Below are 19,560 nucleotides of genomic sequence, written 5' to 3' on the forward strand. Positions count from 1 at the left end.
AACCTTAGTTACATTCGTAACTCTCGTTTTGCCAACACACATCAACTATTTGCACTTCTATTAAAACTGTTAAATGAGTCAATTTTCGTGAAGAATTTCTTTCATAAATCACGGGAAACATAAGAAATGTTGTACCAAGTTTTGCGAAATTCCTCCTAAAAATGAGAGGAGTTGATTTCAGAGAGCAGGCACCCACTGAGTCTCGATTTGTTATCAAGGGCCATAAGTCAGGTAAAACGGGTCCAATTTGAAAGATATGATAATATGCGTATTGCCAACCTATAACAAGGACTTGTACCAAGTTTTATGAAATGCCTCTTAAAAATATGAGGAGTTGATTTCAGAATACAGATACTCACTCATGAAACTGATGCAGTCTAGATTTGTTAATCAAGGGCCATTGCTCTGGTAAAATGGGCCCAACTGGAACAACATCATATGAGTATTACCAACATATAACAAGGAATTGTACCAAGTTTCGCAAAATTCCTCCTAAAAATGAAAGAACCATTGATTTCAGAATGCTTATACCTTTTTCAGAGGGAGTTGACAGACTTGCAGACCGATGGAAAGCGCCACGACATAATCCTCCTTCAGGCCTTTGGCCAGCAGGGGATAAAAACTGGGTGGAGAGTCACACTCCCTCTTCTGGGAGGTTTCACTGCTGCAGACGCTCTTTTTGAAACATTCTCTCTGTTCACATAGTGCAGCTCAAACTGGCAGATTTTACATGCCGTGACTGGGGCTCCATGGACTCTTCGGAAAATAGATGTTTTGCAGAAGGTGGCAGCATTGGCATGGCAAAAATGCATATTCAGAAACAACATGCCATGTTCTGCTTGGCTGCCCTGCTGGCCAATGGAAGCATCTATCAAACCTAGCTGTTGCAGAACATTAGCCGTCTTTGGCTTTAGGCCATTGAAAAGAAAGGTAAATCGGCCTATACAACCCCTGACAAAAATTATGGAATCACCAGCCTCGGAGGATGTTCATTCAGTTGTTTAATTTTGTAGAAAAAAAGCAGATCACAGACATGACACAAAACTAATGTAATTTCAAATGGCAACTTTCTGGCTTTAAGAAACACTATAAGAAATCAAGAAAAAAATTGTGGCAGTCAGTAACGGTTACTTTTTTAGACCAAGGAGAGGGAAAAAAACTATGGAATCACTCAATTCTGAGGAAAAAATTATGGAATCATGAAAAACAAAAGAATGCTCCAACACATCACTAGTATTTTGTTGCACCACCTCTGGCTTTTATAACAGCTTGCAGTCTCTGAGGCATGGACTTAATGAGTGACAAACAGTACTCTTCGTCAATCTGGCTCCAACTTTCTCTGATTGCTGTTGCCAGATCAGCTTTGCAGGTTGGAGCCTTGTCATGGACCATTTTCTTCAACTTCCACCAAAGATTTTCAATTGGATTAAGATCCGGACTATTTGCAGGCCATGACATTGACCCTATGTGTCTTTCTGCAAGGAATGTTTTCAATTTTTACTTGAAAAATGATATCATCCCCAAACATCCTTTCAATTGATGGGATAAGAAAAGTGTCCAAAATATCAACGTAAACTTGTGCATTTATTGATGATGTAATGACAGCCATCTCCCCAGGGCCTTTACCTGACATGCAGCCCCATATCATCAATGACTGTGGAAATTTACATGTTCTCTTCAGGCAGTCATCTTTATAAATCTCATTGGAACGGCACCAAACAAAAGTTCCAGCATCATCACCTTGCCCAATGCAGATTCAAGATTCATCGCTGAATATGACTTTCATCCAGTCATCCACAGTCCACGATTGCTTTTCCTGAGCCCATTGTAACCTTGTTTTTTTCTGTTTAGGTGTTAATGATGGCTTCGTTTAGCTTTTCTGTATGTAAATCCCATTTCCTTTAGGCGGTTTCTTACAGTTTGGTCACAGACGTTGACTCCAGTTTCCTCCTATTTGTTCCTCATTTGTTTTGTTGTGCATTTTCGATTTTTGAGACATATTGCTTTAAGTTTTCTGTCTTGACGCTTTGATGTCTTCCTTGGTCTACCAGTATGTTTGCCTTTAACAACCTTCCCATGTTGTTTGTATTTGGTCCAGAGTTTAGACACAGCTGACTGTGAACAACCAACATCTTTTGCAACATTGCGTGATGATTTACCCTCTTTTAAGAGTTTGATAATCCTCTCCTTTGTTTCAATTGACATCTCTCATGTTGGAGCCATGATTCATGTCAGTCCACTTGGTGCAACAGCTCTCCAAGGTGTGATCACTCCTTTTTAGATGCAGACTAACGAGCAGATCTGATTTGATGCAGGTGTTAGTTTTGGGGATGAAAATTTACAGGGTGATTCCATAATTTATTCCTCAGAATTGAGTGAGTCCATATTTTTTTTCCCTCTGCTTGGTCTAAAAAGTAACCGTTACTGACTGCCACAATTATTTTTCCTGATTTCTTATAGTGTTTCTAAAAGTCAGAAAGTTGCCATTTGAAATGACTTTAGTTTTGTGTCATGTCTGTGATCTGCTTTTTTTCTACAAAATTAAACAATTGAATGAACATCCTCCAAGGCCGGTGATTCCATAATTATTGCCAGGGGTTGTAGATAACACCACGTTTCAGGGATTGTGATGTTCACAGTATTTGTTCACTCATTCATCATCTCAACCTGCTTAGGGGGGACTGGAGCCTATCCCAGCGATCACTGGGCGAAAGGTAAAGTACAGCCTTGACAGACTGTTAGTTGATAGCAGTGTTGACGGAATCCACTTGGGAAGTGATGAGGTCACACTGCCTGTGAACTGGACCTCTCATTCCAAAAACCACACGAGCGCTAAACATGATCGTAACAATGACTGAGTAGGAACTCAGTTTATTCTCAATAATCTTCAATGACTCGCCAGAATGGGTGAAGAAATGGTTAAACGCTCTGGACTGAGCAGGGTTTTGTCAACAAACTTCTAATCTAACAGAACAATCAGGGGGACGGCGTGTCCTGCAAGAAAGTAGAGGATAAACGTATGGATCAAAAAGCTTCAGAAAGCTTTCCGTCTTGCTTCACACATAAGTAAAATAACTGAATTAAATTTCTCAGAAGCAGCTTGATTTAGTAACAGTCACAGAAATATTTTAAGTACTTTTTTGTTTGCGTGTCTTAAGCAGCAGGCTTTGAGTTTTGCACTAAGCTAAACGCTTGTTAGGCCTAAATGATGGTTAATTAAACAACAACGGATCACTTAAGTGTGAAAAAAAATGTTTGATTCAGAGACATTCAGAGAGGGAGAATGGGATGCACAAATGTTGGGGGGGGAAGCGACAGACAGACAGAGGGTTGAATGTGATTTCTGTTGGCATCTTTATTTTTTATTTGATAGATAAAATGACCATAAAAGTTGTGGTGATGTTTCAGATCTTCTCTTATTGTCAGAAACACAACATTCAGGCATTTTCACTTTTTGTATTCAGGGGTAGAGAAATCCACTGGTCTAAGGACATGCGCCAGTACCTTTAGACCTCTGTCTAGTTGATATTTTCCCCTGTGAGACCGATGTCTAGTTAAAAATCTTGTCGGTCCAGTGATTAAAACCTTAAATAACTGAGCCACTGTTCACAGATTACAGTGACTGGTGCTACACCACTCAGTCACACCACTGACTTCATGAATAAAGCTATTTGAATATTAGGCACCATAAAAAAAAAAAAAAAAAATTAGTTTATCATCTTTGACTTCAGAAAAAAGTGGTGAGGCTGAGTTGATTTTTTTCTTCTTCTCAGAAACAGGCACATATAGCATCATTTCAAACCTGAAAACCAACACATACAGCACCTGCATACCAAGTGAGGAAGGGAAAATATCAGATATTTTAGAAATAAATCTTCTTTCCATGTTGAATACAGTCATTCTACTGCACACAAGTAGTGTGATAACCATGCATACTGTGTGTGAGTGAGACAGAGCAACTGACTATGCAGTTGTCAGTGACAACAAGCCACAAGTTGCAGGTGCAGCTCAGTAAACTTCGACAGTCTTCAGCCAAAATATGCTCGCCGCCTAGCGAACATGCTGGTTCTTGCACCAACAATCACAAAATTTTGATCATACTAGTCTGAGAAGCAATATATATATAGTGGGGCCCAAAAGCATTTAGTCAGCCCCTGATTGTGCAAGTTCTCCTACTTAGAAAGATGAGAGGTCTGTAATTTTCAACATAGGTACACTTAAACTGTGAGAGACAAAATGAGGAAAAAAAAAGAATCCAGGAAATCACATTGTATGATTTTTAAAGAATTTATTTGTAAATTATGGTGGAAAATAAGTATTTGGTCACCCACAAACAAGCAAGATTTCTGGCTCTCACCGACCTGTAACGTCTTCTTTAAGAAGCTCTTCTGTCCTCCACCTGTTACTTGTATTACTGGCACCTATTGGAACTCGTTATTTGTATAAAGGACACCTATCCACAGCCTCAAACAGTCAGACTCCAAACTGAACCATGGCCAAGACCAAAGAGCTGTTGAAGGACACCAGGAAGAAAATTGCAGACCTGCACCAGGTTGGGAAGAATAAATCTACAATGGTCAAGCAGGTTGGTGTGAATAAATCAACTGTGGGAGCAATTGTAAGAAAATGGAAGACATACAAGACCATTGATAATCTCCCTCGATCTGGGGCTCCACGCAAGATCTTATCCCGTGGGGTCAAAATGATCATGAGAACGGTGAACAAAAATCCCAGAACTACACAGAGGGACCTGATGAATGACCTGTAGAGAGCTAGGACCAAAGTAACAAAGGCTACACACAATGCAGAGATGGACTCCAATCCTGCAGCGCCAGGCCTGTCCCCTGCTTAAGTCAGTACATGTCTAGGCCCGTCTGAAGTTTGCCAGAGAGCATGTGGATGATCCAGAAGAGGAATGGGAGAATATCATGTGGCCAGATGAAACCAAAATAGAACATTTTGGTAAAAATTCAACTTGTCGTGTTTGGAGGAAGAAGAATACTGAGTTGCATTCCAAGAACACCATATCTTTTGTGAAGCATGGGGGTGGAAACATCTTGCTTTGGGGCTGTTTTTCTGCAAAGGGGACAGGACGACTGATCCGTGTTAAGAGAAGAATGAACAGGGCCATGTATTGCGAGATTTGAAGCCAAAACCTCCTTCCATCAGTGAGAGCTTTGAAGATGCAACGTAGCTGGGTCTTCCAGCATGACAATGATCCAAAACACACCGCTCGGGCAACGAAGGAGTGGCTCCGTAAAAAGCATTTCAAGGTCCTGGAGTGGCCAAGCCAGTCTCCAGACCTCAACCCCATAGAAAATTTGTTGAGGGATTTGAAAGTCCATGTTGCCTAGTGACAGCCCCCCCCCAAAAAAATCACTGCTCTAGAGGAGACCTGCATGAAGGAATGGGTCAAAATACCAGCAACAGTGTGTGCAAACCTGGTGAAGAATTACAGGAAATGTTTGACCTCTGTCATTGCCAACAAAGGTTATGTTACAAAGTATTGAGTTGAACTTTTGTTATTGACCAAATTCTTAGTTTCCACCATAATTTACAAATAAATTCTTTAAAAATCCAACAGTGTGATTTCCTGGATTTTTTTTCCTCATTTTGTCTCTCACAGTTGAAGTGTACCTATGTTGAAAATTACAGACCTCTCTCATCTTTCTAAGTAGGAGAACTTGCACAATCACAGGCTGACTAAATACTTTTTTACCCCACTGTATAAATGTTGCTCAAAAAAAATTAGAGATATTATACAGCTTACTCAGCAAGAATAGACAAGTGGATTAAGTAAGAAGAGTAAAGACTATGTTTGAGCTGCATAAGACAAGTACAAGTCCATAATTACAGAAAAGCAAAGTATAAGGTGCACAGTACATTCAGATCGTACGCAAAGGATCATGTCAGAAAATGTTTATAACTTTACATACATTCAAGACAAAATGAAAACATTCTATCATGCTACAGATTTACAAATACAACCCTTGGCAATAATTATGGAATCACCGGCCTCGGAGGATGTTCATTCAGTTGTTTAATTTTGTAGAAAAAAAAAGCAGATTACAGACATGACACAAAACTAAAGTCATTTCAAAATGGCAACTTTCTGGCTTTAAGAAACACTATAAGAAATCAGGAAAAATAATTGTGGCAGTCGGTAACGGTTACTTTTTTAGACCAAGCAGAGGGAAAAAAATATGGACTCACTCAATTCTGAGGAATAAATTATGGAATCACCCTGTAAATTTTCATCCCCAAAACTAACACCTGCATCAAATCAGATCTGCTCGTTAGTCTGCATCTAAAAAGGAGTGATCACACCTTGGAGAGCTGTTGCACCAAGTGGACTGACATGAATCATGGCTCCAACATGAGAGATGTCAATTGAAACAAAGGAGAGGATTATCAAACTCTTAAAAGAGAGTAAATCATCATGCAATGTTGCAAAAGATATTGTTTGTTCACAGTCAGCTGTGTCTAAACTCTGGACCAAATACAAACATGAGAAGGTTGTTAAAGGCAAACATACTGGTAGACCAAGGAAGACATCAAAGCGTCAAGACAGAAAACTTAAAGCAATATGTCTCAAAAATCGAAAATGCACAACAAAACAATGAGGAATGAATGGGAGGAAACTGGAGTCAACGTCTGTGACCGAACTGTAAGAAACCGCCTAAAGGAAATGGGATTTACATACAGAAAAGCTAAACGAAAGCCATCATTAACACCTAAACAGAAAAAAAAAAACAAGGTTACAATGGGCTAAGGAAAAGCAATCGTGGACTGTGGATGACTGGATGAAAGTCATATTCAGTGATGAATCTCGAATCTGCATTGGGCAAGGTGATGATGCTGGAACTTTTGTTTGGTGCCGTTCCAATGAGATTTATAAAGATGACTGCCTGAAGAGAACATGTAAATTTCCACAGTCATTGATGATATGGGGCTGCATGTCAGGTAAAGGCACTGGGGAGATGGCTGTCATTACATCATCAATAAATGCACAAGTTTACGTTGATATTTTGGACACTTTTCTTATCCCATCAATTGAAAGGATGTTTGGGGATGATGAAATCATTTTTCAAGATGATAATGCATCTTGCCATAGAGCAAAAACTGTGAAAACATTCCTTGCAAAAAGACACATAGGGTCAATGTCATGGCCTGCAAATAGTCCGGATCTTAATCCAATTGAAAATCTTTGCCGGAAGTTGAAGAAAATGGTCCATGACAAGGCTCCAACCTCCAAAGCTGGCAACAGCAATCAGAGAAAGTTGGAGCCAGATTGATGAAGAGTACTGTTTGTCACTCATTGGGCCTCATATATCAATGTTGCGCACTTGTGGTGTAAATTTACGGTGTAAACTTGAAATACACCAAAGTCACCGTGACATGTATCAAGCAGTGCGCACCTGCCCATTTCTGGCGTACGCCTGACGTGATCTTGATAAATGCAGCGGGTGGAAACAATCGTAATTATAATAAACACGCCCATAAATATTCAGACTCTGCTTCAGACACACCCTCATTTTACGACATGGAAGCCAGGAAAGACGGCAATGAAAAAGAACTCCAGCAATCACGACGCGTCCCAATAGAGCATCAAAAGCGGCCGTCGTATCAATTGTTTTGTAGTATATAATCAATAAAGTGTTACAGTGGTCCCTCATTAATCGCTGGAGTTACGTTCTAAAAAATAGCCAGTAATACGCAAAACCGCGATGTAGTCAGCGTTATTTTTTACAATTATTATAGACGTTTCAAAGCTGTAAAACCCCTCACTACACAGTTTATACACTTTTCTCAATCAGGCATGAACATTTTCTCACTTTTCTCTCGTGTGTAAACACTCTCAAAGTTCAAACCTTAGTAGGAAAATAATACCAAACTGTTTTCAGGCCCAAACATTTGTTTGAGAAATAAAAATAGAACGTTTTCCTATAAATAATTATGATGGCATTTAGAACTAACGAATTAATTTTAACGATCAACGAACGAGGTTGGACACATAAGAAATTATTAATAGTGACTGACCAGTATTTCACAGATCGGGCCTCTGCGTCCTGACGCTGCGCCTTTTCCCACTCACATCTCGCTGCAGCAGGTGTTTGTTTCCGTGTGACAAACACAGTTATGAGTAGTTGTTAGCGCTCTTTTCTCTTCTGGGCAACAAGATTCTTATAAAACAGATACGCAGAACACAGAACACTGTTAAAAAAAAAGGCATGCAAAATTGGACTAAATACGCCGCGAGACTCCGAGGCCACGACAGGTGAACAGCGTTATAGCGAGGGACCTCTGTATTCTCTTTTCACATGTCAATAATTCTTGACATGTGGATATTTGCTCGCTCAATTAATAAGACACGCCTAATCTGTCAGATTTCTTTATTTTTAAAATTTATTTCTGTATTTGTTTTATTGTGACAACCGAATGGAGACGACAAAACCTGGTTGCAGCACGGGCGAATTAAGGGAATGATGAAACTACAGTTGTTATTATCAATTTCATAGTCTAAAACGATCACACCACATGGCGTTAAGCTCAGCTTTGCTCTGGCTCCAGGCTCGAAGTTTGGAGAAAAAGGCGAGCAGCGCTGTCTTTGCAGTCAGCGCTGTGACCACGGATCGTGCTCCATAACAATCCCGCAAAGGCGGGATTTGTATTGATTATTATGTAGTATAATCAGGAAAGTGTTATTTATGTAACATATGCATTGATTTGTATAATGGCACTGTTTATCATGTTGATCATCTTCATTTTTATGTGGATTCCAGCGCTGGTTCATTTTGGTGTATAATTTACGCCACCTCTCGACCTGGTGTATATTTTCAGCGCAACGTACGCCAACGACCACATTGATAAATGCCAAGTAGCGCAGCCGTTTTGGCGTACACCCCATATACGCTCAAATATCGCCGTACACAACGTTGATACATGAGGCCCATTAAGTCCATGCCTCAGAGACTGCAAGCTGTTATAAAAGCCAGAGGTGGTGCAACAAAATACTAGTGACGTGTTGGTGCGTTCTTTTGTTTTTCATGATTCCATAATTTTTTCCTCAAAATTGAGTGATTCCATATTTTTTTCCCTCTGCTTGGTCTAAAAAAGTACCCGTTACTGACTGCCACAATTTTTTTCCTGATTTCTTATAGTGTTTCTTAAAGCCAGAAAGTTGCCATTTGAAATGACTTTAGTTTTGTGTCATGTCTGTGATCTGCTTTTTTTTCTACAAAATCAAACAACTGAATGAACATCCTCCGAGGCCAGTGATTCCATAATTTTTGCCAGGGGTTGTACAATATTGAATACATGCACATGATGTGATGATTAATGCTACGCTGAGGCTCGCCGGCTTGCTGTTGGAGGCTCTGAGCTTCCAAATACCTGGAGCCACCACCTTGAACCAGGAGGACCAGTAATAAAATTGGTGCTACTGATCCTGACCAGTAGGCTTAAAAAAACAAAAACAAAACAAAAAAAAACTCTCTACCCCTGGTATTCACACAGTCTACACTGATGAGAATAAAAAAATCCCTATCACAACAATGGGAAACAAAGTGTACAAATCTTTGTTTGGACCAGGAAGTGCTGTGTGTTGTCACACTTTTTGCAGAACTCATATCATGGTGCACCATCACACTGGTGATGACAATGACACTGGTGTACTACTAGTGTATGTAAGGCTATTTTACATAACAGCTGAGTGGATCCTTGTCATTTGATTTGTGCTTTGTATGTCACGTGACACGGATTATTCATCCCATTTGCGTTGCGTTGCATTTAGTGTGCACATTTGGCTCCATACATTTTGTACCATTGCACGCTGCGACCACCACCCACTAGTGGGGGGCAGGGTTTAGCTAAACATGGCAGAGTTTGTTTTGCTGATGGACGACAATTTGAAGGACCTAATTGACGGTGCTAATTCTTCTAACACACACACACACACACACACACAAAATGCACTATGCTGTAAGCTGCATGGAGGCATGAAGAGCTGTTAGGATAAAGAGGATGAAAGTGGTGAAAAACAAAAAAAAAGAAGCTTCGTTGAATGGTACGTTCCAGTTTTCACTGAATTAAATAATCGTACCGTTGAACTCGTAAACATTCATTACCTCCGCCAAGGAGGTTATGTTTTCGGTCGCATTTGTTTGTTTGTCTGTCTGTTGTCAGCAGGATAACTCAAAAAGTTTTAAACGGATTTTGATGAAATTTTGTGGAGTGGTTGGAAATGACAAGAGGAACAAGTGATTAAATTTTAGTGGTGATCCAGGTCACGATCCGGATCCCGATGCTAATGCGTTAGCATGTCTATAGCATTTTCAATGATAAAAGTTAGCATTAAGCAGTTGCAGCTGTCATCACGTTCGGGTGCATTTGTTTTCAAATTGTAATATTTCTTAAATTTATTTTTACCTCCGCCAAGGAGGTTGGAAATCAATCAATCAATCAATTATTTTTATATAGCGCCAAATCACAACAAACAGTTGCCCCAAGGCGCTTTATATTGTAAGGCAAGGCCATACAATAATTATGTAAAACCCCAACGGTCAAAACGACCCCCTGTGAGCAAGCACTTGGCTACAGTGGGAAGGAAAAACTCCCTTTTAACAGGAAGAAACCTCCAGCAGAACCCGGCTCAGGGAGGGGCAGTCTTCTGCTGGGACTGGTTGGGGCTGAGGGAGAGAACCAGGAAAAAGACATGCTGTGGAGGGGAGCAGAGATCGATCACTAATGATTAAATGCAGAGTGGTGCATACAGAGCAAAAAGAGAAAGAAACAATGCATCATGGGAACCCCCCAGCAGTCTACGTCTATAGCAGCATAACTAAGGGATGGTTCAGGGTCACCTGATCAAGCCCTAACTATAAGCTTTAGCAAAAAGGAAAGTTTTAAGCCTAATCTTAAAAGTAGAGAGGGTGTCTGTCTCCCTGATCTGAATTGGGAGCTGGTTCCACAGGAGAGGAGCCTGAAAGCTGAAGGCTCTGCCTCCCATTTTACTCTTACAAACCCTAGGAACTACAAGTAAGCCTGCAGTCTGAGAGCGAAGCGCTCTATTGGGATGATATGGTACTACGAGGTCCCTAAGATAAGATGGGACCTGATTATTCAAAACCTTATAAGTAAGAAGAAGAATTTTAAATTCTATTCTAGAATTAACAGGAAGCCAATGAAGAGAGGCCAATATGGGTGAGATATGCTCTCTCCTTCTAGTCCCCGTCAGTACTCTAGCTGCAGCATTTTGAATTAACTGAAGGCTTTTTAGGGAACTTTTAGGACAACCTGATAATAATGAATTACAATAGTCCAGCCTAGAGGAAATAAATGCATGAATTAGTTTTTCAGCACCACTCTGAGACAAGACCTTTCTGATTTTAGAGATATTGCGTAAATGCAAAAAAGCAGTCCTACATATTTGTTTAATATGCGCTTTGAATGACATATCCTGATCAAAAATGAATCCAAGATTTCTCACAGTATTACTAGAGGTCAGGGTAATGCCATCCAGAGTAAGGATCTGGTTAGACACCATGTTTCTAAGATTTGTGGGGCCAAGTACAATAACTTCAGTTTTATCTGAGTTTAAAAGCAGGAAATTAGAGGTCATCCATGTCTTTATGTCTGTAAGACAATCCTGCAGTTTAGCTAATTGGTGTGTGTCCTCTGGCTTCATGGATAGATAAAGCTGGGTATCATCTGCGTAACAATGAAAATTTAAGCAATACCGTCTAATAATACTGCCTAAGGGAAGCAAGTATAAAGTGAATAAAATTGGTTTTTGCAAAGTTACAAACCAATTTAATGTTAATTTTAGTGACCTCCGATTGGCGTAACCGGGTGTCATTACTGCCGACGTGAATTACAATCTTACCAAATTTACGCTTAGCCTTAGCCAGCAGTTTCAAATTTCCTTCAATGTCGCCTGCTCTGGCCCCCGGAAGACAATTGACTATGGTTGCTGGTGTCGCTAACTTCACATTTCTCAAAACAGAGTCGCCAATAACCAGAGTTTGATCCTCGGCGGGTGTGTCGTCGAGTGGGGAAAAACGGTTAGAAATGTGAACGGGTTGGCGGTGTACACGGGGCTTCTGTTTAGGGCTACGCTTCCTCCTCACAGTCACCCAGTCGGCCTGCTTTCCCGGCTGCTCGGGATCTGCCAGGGGGTAACTAACGGCGGCTAAGCTACCTTGGTCCGCACCGACTACATGGGCCTGGCTAGCTGTAGAATTTTCCACGGTGCGGAGCCGAGTCTCCAATTCACCCAGCCTGGCCTCCAAAGCTACGAATAAGCTACACTTATTACAAGTACCGTTACTGCTAAAGGAGGCCGAGGAATAACTAAACATTTCACACCCAGAGCAGAAAAGTGCGGGAGAGACAGGAGAAGCCGCCATGCTAAATCGGCTAAGAGCTAGTAGCTACGCTAAGCTAGCGGATTCCTAAAAACACACAAAGTGAACAATGTGTAAATAATTTAGAGGTGATTCAGCAGAAGGAGTGCTTTAGTTAAGGCACATAAAGATTACACTGGGAAACAAATCGTAATCTAGATAACTAGATCAATCTAACTGCGCAGATTAAACAGCTAACAGATACAGAAAAACACCGCTGTGCTCCGGAACAGGAAGTGATACAATACCGCAGTGAGAGCCAACCACTAGTAGAGGCAAGAAATAACAAGAGGAACAAGTGATTAAATTTTAGTGGTGATCTGGATCACAATCCGGACACCGATGCTAACGCGTTAGCATGTCTATGGCATTTTCAATGTTAAAAGTTAGCATTAAGCAGTTGCAGCTGTCATCACGTTCGGGTGCATTTGTTTTCAAATTGTAATATTTCTTAAATTTATTTTTGTTTATATATTAGTAATCAAATGATTATTATATATAATTTTAGAGAAAGAGACAAAGAAATAGATCTCTGTGCCAAGGAGGGAATCTCTTTAGGGTCAGTGACCCTATGGCCTTGTTTAGAGAAGTGTTTCATAAATGTTAAAAAAATTCATATATTTGCAGTTTAGTTGAATAATAAATTGAATTTTTTCTCTTATTTGTTTTTGTCTATAAGCATATGCAATAACATCAGTGCTCAGATGACAGTAGCTTCTGGGAAAGGTGCAAGCTGCAATAAACTGTGATGCCAAGCGCTAAGGATACATGCTATCCAGTCACAGCAGATGAAACTTTTTTACTACTGAGCAAACATCATTGTTAGACTTTTTTAGGTTCATTGATTCCACGGCGTGCAGATGTTATGGCGTCAGTGACCCCATGGCCTTGGCGGAGGTTTGCATTCTCTGAGTGCTTCTAGTTATTTGTACAATGACTACAGTGTAGAGCGCATTATTCTGAGAAGAAAAAAAATAATGCTGAACCGAAAAACACTCACTCTCTGACTTTACTCTCTGCATCAGCAGCTGAGCCATAGAGCTGCCGAAGTGATCTGCTTGTCTTCAGAAGGTGCTGTTGGACAAAGAGGGAGGCCTGTGAATGAAAAAACAAGACAGAGGGAAATTTACTATAGTCCACCTGCTGCTTTTATAAAACACTGTTGATGGGCAAAAGTAACTTGGTTGAAAAGGATTTAATTTGGCTCATTTAAGGTTGATATGATGTTGCTGACTGCAATGGTTTTTTCCCCTCATACATGTTTGCAATGCAACTGTTTTTATTCTCTCTGAGGGTGAACCCCTCCCCACTCCTCCGCTGACACTCACATGTCACACTGAGCACATCTACATAATCATGTGACTTTTGTTTTAAGAAATGGCGCTCTCCCACACACAATGGAGTAGATGATTAAAATTTGACTAAATTTAGCCTTATGCTGACGAGTTTAGGATTATATAAGCAAGTGAAGTTATGCAATATTTATTATGACTGAATTTTAGGACTTAATTAATCCTTTCTAAAAAATGCAATCAAGATTTTAAAAAGCATGGTTCTGAAAATACAAGAACTGCAATTTTTATTAGGCTACAAATTGCATTCTTAACAGTGTTTCAATAAGGTGTAAGAAATAACATTCTGCATGCCCACTTCGTGTGATGTTTTCCTGTTTTCCTGGGTACGTCTAGTTGGCTGAGCACGTGAAAGCAGGGTAATCTCATTCCCCACAACTTTGTTTCAAAAGTTTGCTTTTTCATGAACCTGATGATTTAACTGCACACAATGAACAATGCTAACTTTGTGTTAGCTTGCAAGATGATCTACTAAAATGTCAGAAAGACTGAAAGGGAAGTTTCAGCTGTATGTAGGAATGCCTGCCTGGCTACTACTGCTAAGTGACTGGAAGACCACAGAGCGAGCATCTCTGCCAACTCCAAAACTGCATTCTCACCCTTGGAAGCAAAACTGGATCAAACGCAAGTTATGGTGATGAAGCCTGGTCAGTCACTGTATCAGTTTGTTGGAGGCTGGTGCTGAGCAGCAGGACAAGCATATTCAGGTAGTAGAGGACAGGTGCACTACATCAGTAGAGACCAATGCTAAGTTAATGGAGAAGATAGCAGAGCTTGAATGCTGAAGTCGCAGAAACAACATCAGAAATCATTGGCTTCCCGGGATCTAATCAGGGTCCCTGACCTGCAAACTTTTTTCAGAGCTACCCATCAAACTATTTGGGGAACAAAAGTCACTTCCTGAATTACACCAAGTGCTCACTGATGAGCCACAAACGTGTTTAGGTCTGTGGCCTGTAACGTTACGACTTCAGCAGTTTCAGGTTAATAGTTTCATCATCAGGGAAGCTCGCAAAAAACAAGGTACTCTCCATTATCAAGGATCCCCTGTTCAAATTTATGAAGACACTCCGGACCCCACTTAGCACACTTGAGCAGTGTGCTAAGTATCGGGACTTCATGTCGACTTTGTACAACTATGGCCTCAGATTGGCTCTTTTATTCCCAACCCATTTACAGATCACTCTAGGACAGTGGTGTTCAAAGTATTTCACTGATTAACATTAGTTTGAGCAGATGAGATGACATCATCAGTGAAAGCACCTGCTGGAGTCAGCAGCTGCAAAGAAAACCTGCACCCTCTTGGCCCTTTCTGGAATACTTTGGACACCACTGATCTAGGAGATGGAGATAAGATGTTTTCTTTACTCGAAAAGGCTGCAAAGTTTGCAGCAAATCACCGGACCTGGTGTCCGATAAGCCTAGCCACTAACTATGGCTGAATCGATGCGCAGAGATGCTAACAGTACTATTTGGTTAGGGGGAAAAAAGGCCTGTGCTGTTTAGTGAAGTTTGGTAAAACTCCTAAACTCCTGTTAAGATACACTTTTTCCTTTTGTATCAGGGTCAGGATAAATAACTACGGGACTGTTTGCGCACACTGAGTCCAAACTATTTGAAGCATCAACTTAAGACATGGTCTCTGGTTAACCTCTGCACTAGCTTGCTTGCTAAATGTGTCACATTAGACCACTTCCAATGCTACGAGTACAATGCAGATTTTTGACCAAAAACTTGGTTTTATGTGAAAATTTACTCTTGGACTGGATTCAGGTCTGGGCTTTGGCTGGGCCACTCAGGGACATTCACAGAGTTGTCCTGAAGCCTCCTTTGATATCTTGGCTGTGTGCTTAGGGTCATTGTCCTGCTGAAAGATGAACAGTCACCCTAGTCTGAGGTCAAGAGCGGTCTGGAGCAACTTTTCATCCAGGATGCCTCTGTATATTGCTGCATTCACTTTTCACTCAGTCCTGACTAATCTTCCAGTTCCTGCCACTGAAAACATCCCCACAGCATGATGCTGCCACCACCATGCTTCACTGTAAAGATGGTGCCTGGTTCTCTCCAAGCATGACACCTGGCATTCACGCCAAAGAGTTCAATCTTTGTCTCATCAGACCAAAGAATTTTCTTGGCAAACTCCATGCAGGCTTTCATGTGCCTTTTACTAAGGAGTGGCTTCTGTCCGGCCACTCGACCATACAGGCCTGATTGGTGGATTGCTGCAGAGATGGACGTCCTTCTGGAAGGTTCTCCTCTCTCTATAAAGGAATGCTGAAACTCTGACAGAGAGATCATCAGGTTTTTGGTCACCTCCCTAGCGCCATTCTCCCCGAATGCTCAATTTAGACGGGCGTCCAGCTCTAGGAAGAGTCCTAGTGGACCTGAACGTCTTCTATTTACGGATGATAGAGACCACTCTGCTCATTGGGACCTTCAAAGAAGCAGAAATGTTTCTGTATCCTTTCCCAGATTTGTACCTCAAGACAATCCTGTCTCGGGGGGCTACAGATAATTCCTTTGACTTCATGCTAGGGTTGTGCTCTGAGATGCACTGTCAACTGTGGGAACTTATATGTAGAACTGTGTGCCTTTCTAAATCATGTCCAATCAACTGAATTTACCCCAGGTTGACTCCAGTTAAGCTGTAGAAACACCTCAAGGATGATCAGTGGAAACAAGATGCACCTGAGGTCAATTTTGAGCTTCATGGCAAAGGCTGAGAATACTTATGTACATGTGATTTCTTAGCATTATTTATTTGTAATAAATTTGCAAAAATCTAATAAAAATACAATCTAAAATAAAAAACAAAAAACTTATTTCACTTTGTCATTTTGAGGTATTGTGTGAATTTGAGGGAAAAAAATGAATTTCATTCATTTCGGAATAAGGCTGTAACATAATAAAATGTGGGAAAAGTGAAACACTGTGAATACTTCCCAGATGCACCATACTTCTGATTGCATGGAGAGGATAACTGTTTTGGTACTCATCTCTTTGCATGTGTTTTTGTCAGCATGTCCACCCTCAAGTGTGCTTAATGGATGGATGACAGATAGGACAGTGCTGACCTACATTTTTAGTCACAAAATATCTCACCTGGGCAGAGTCTGCCATGAAGACTTTCACAGCACTTAGAAGCTGTTGAACATCTGTGAGGACAGAGTCTCTTTCTGCCAAAATTCTGTCGTAACTGGTGTTCAAGAAGGACAGCAGTTCTGCCTTGCTACTAAAATCTGGGTGAGAAGACAAGATATATTAGTTCATTCACTGTCACATGAAAATGACGATTTATCTATTTGTTGACTAAAGAACAACTAATGATATGCTGTTGCAACAGATGTGATTCTGATGAGCTGTTTTCATCTGTGATTATGCACAACGGCAATAAAAACTGATTATGCTGTTAGGCATAACATCATGGAGCTGTGTTGGCTGTATCTGTTTGTTTCTTCACTAGCAGGGATGCATGACAATATTGGAAACATATCGCTATAGGCTGGTGAAAGCATGTTCAGTCCACTGTGGTTCAGACTGTAGCAGGTGTGACACTCCATTTGAGAGCAGGTCTGACGGCAGCATATTGTCATCATTTCAAGAAATGTAACTGACAAACGGTGCCATGATTCACCAAGGAAATGCATTATGAGAAATGTTGTTTATATGGTCTCTTTTTTTCCCCTAACGCAGCGACCTGAGGAGATGTTTTACATTAAATTTTGTTTCAAATCCTGAATAACAATCTGAGTGAGTTAAAGCACCAATTCATGATGGATTTAATCATTAACGTGACCTGACATCAGGGATTAATAAATGGAATAGTTTTGACCGTGCCAAATGTTTGGTCCCTAAAGACATATGACATACGCTGAACAAAATATAAAGGCAACACTTTTGTTTTGCTCTCATTTTTCATGAGCTGAACTCAAAGATCAAAAACATTTTCTATATACACAAAAGACCTATTTCTCTCAAATATTGTTCACAAATCTGTCTAAATCTGTGTGTGGCATATCAAGATGCTGATTAGACAGCATGATTATTGCACAGGTGTGCCTTAGGCTGTGCAATCTTAGGTTGGCATTTCAAAATATGCTTGGCAGATGCACTATCATCGCGACTGTGCTGCTGTTCTGGGTTTTTAGCTGTTGTCAGCTACACAATACCAGAGCCACATGACACGCACATACTTTGAGGAAAGCAAACAACAACAAAAAAGTGCAAATATATTTAAAACAACAAAGATGTGCCGCTCTTGTTCCTTGCATCACCACTGCACTGAGATGACACAAACTGTTTTAAAGCATTCAGAGGTGTTGCACAAAACAGCAGACTAACAGCTCACCACATCCAGCACCAATATATCAAAGAAAAAGGCGGAAGAGAATACGGTCTATGTACCAAACGTCTTTTATCAGTGCTTCAACAATACCGCAATAGAAAGCCTAAAAGGGATTAAGAAGGCTGATTCTGTCAGTTTTCCTCCTATAACAAACCTTTCCTGAGAGGAATCACTAAATGAATTCTCCCAAAATGAAAACTAAATGTTAAGAGAAAAGCTCACTTGCGGTATTTGGTCCTCCAGCTTTGATCCTTTCACTCGACCTTCTCCTGCACTGCTTGTCTGGTCCCTTGCTTTCAGCCACCAGCTGTTCACACTCATTCTGGTTCTTCTGTGCTTTCACATTTAGCCGTGCCACATTCAACATCTGCAGAGAGCGACTCATTGTCTTCATCTTCTGTTTTACTGGTGTGCGCTGGCTGCCACCTACAAATCAAAGAAGGGAATTTACACCAAGTAAAACATGGTGTTAGGCCATGCTTTATTAAAAGGAGTGCATATCCCTGTTATTAAATGAATATATACTTCAATTATATTTTAAAGTCTTAACAATATGAGCAAGAGTCTTTTAAATGCTACATAAACTTTAAATTCAATACTGTTACAAACCTTGACAGTGTGCCTTAAACATGCACAATGATGCACATGTGGGTTTCTTACGTTTTTTGCTCCTCTTGTTGTCTCCGCCCTGGGATTTCTTGTATAAATCAGACAGATCACTGATCAGCATGTGTTGTAGCACAGATAACTCCTCCTCTTCCCTCTGCTCTGGTACTGCCTGTAGCAACCTGTTCAACACAAAAAGGAAAACAGTAAAGTGCTCTGCTACCTTTTTTTTTTTTTTTTTTTTTACAAAGTGAAGTGTGTAATAGCTGTGTTTCTAGATGACCAACAGAAGACGGGCACCTCTTTGTTATTACATGGAGATGACTTCTGTTGTTGTTTATAGCACTAAAGCCACCTTTATAATTTCCCTGAGTTTTGGAAAAGTAGTCACCATTTATTTTCCCATTTTTGTTCTTTTTCGATTGTCACACATAATTGCGAGTTCAGAGTCCTCAGACCTCATCGACGCCATTAAATGGGCGCTCACTCCTGAGTGGTCCGAGTGAAGGAACCAGTTGTCCAACATGTCTCTTTGCAGGGACAAGGGTTGAGCTCCGCTGAACCACTCAGGAACCTGATGATTTGTGGGACAATCTAAAGAATGAAATTGGCATTACTATAACTATATAATTACTATTAATTACCAACGATTATAGAGCAAGCAATTTTATGAAAAATGTGCAGGTAGTAAAATGAAAATGAAAATTTTACAACCAGACAACCTCAAAAAAAAAAAAAAAAAAAAAAAAAAAAAAAAAAAAAAAAAAATCAGCGCATTTTATAATTTTTTTTTATTAGATGCTACTACAAGGATGCAGGAGGCACCTGAGCTCAATTTTGAGCTTCATGGTAA

General features: G+C 40.4%; 1 protein-coding gene across 1 annotated transcript in view; it reads right to left on the reverse strand.

Annotated features, from left to right (window-relative positions):
• The window catches only part of ticrr (TopBP1-interacting, checkpoint, and replication regulator), a 78,673-nt gene that overhangs the window by 43,054 nt on the left and 16,059 nt on the right, over positions 1-19,560 (reverse strand). Inside the window, 5 exon segments of the mRNA XM_034175799.1 lie at positions 13,405-13,505; positions 16,862-16,995; positions 18,324-18,527; positions 18,762-18,889; positions 19,166-19,301. Coding sequence (XP_034031690.1) covers positions 13,405-13,505; positions 16,862-16,995; positions 18,324-18,527; positions 18,762-18,889; positions 19,166-19,301 — 703 coding nt within the window.

This window comes from Thalassophryne amazonica, chromosome 8 (genome assembly GCF_902500255.1).
Source record: "Thalassophryne amazonica chromosome 8, fThaAma1.1, whole genome shotgun sequence".
Classification (NCBI taxonomy): domain Eukaryota; kingdom Metazoa; phylum Chordata; class Actinopteri; order Batrachoidiformes; family Batrachoididae; genus Thalassophryne; species Thalassophryne amazonica.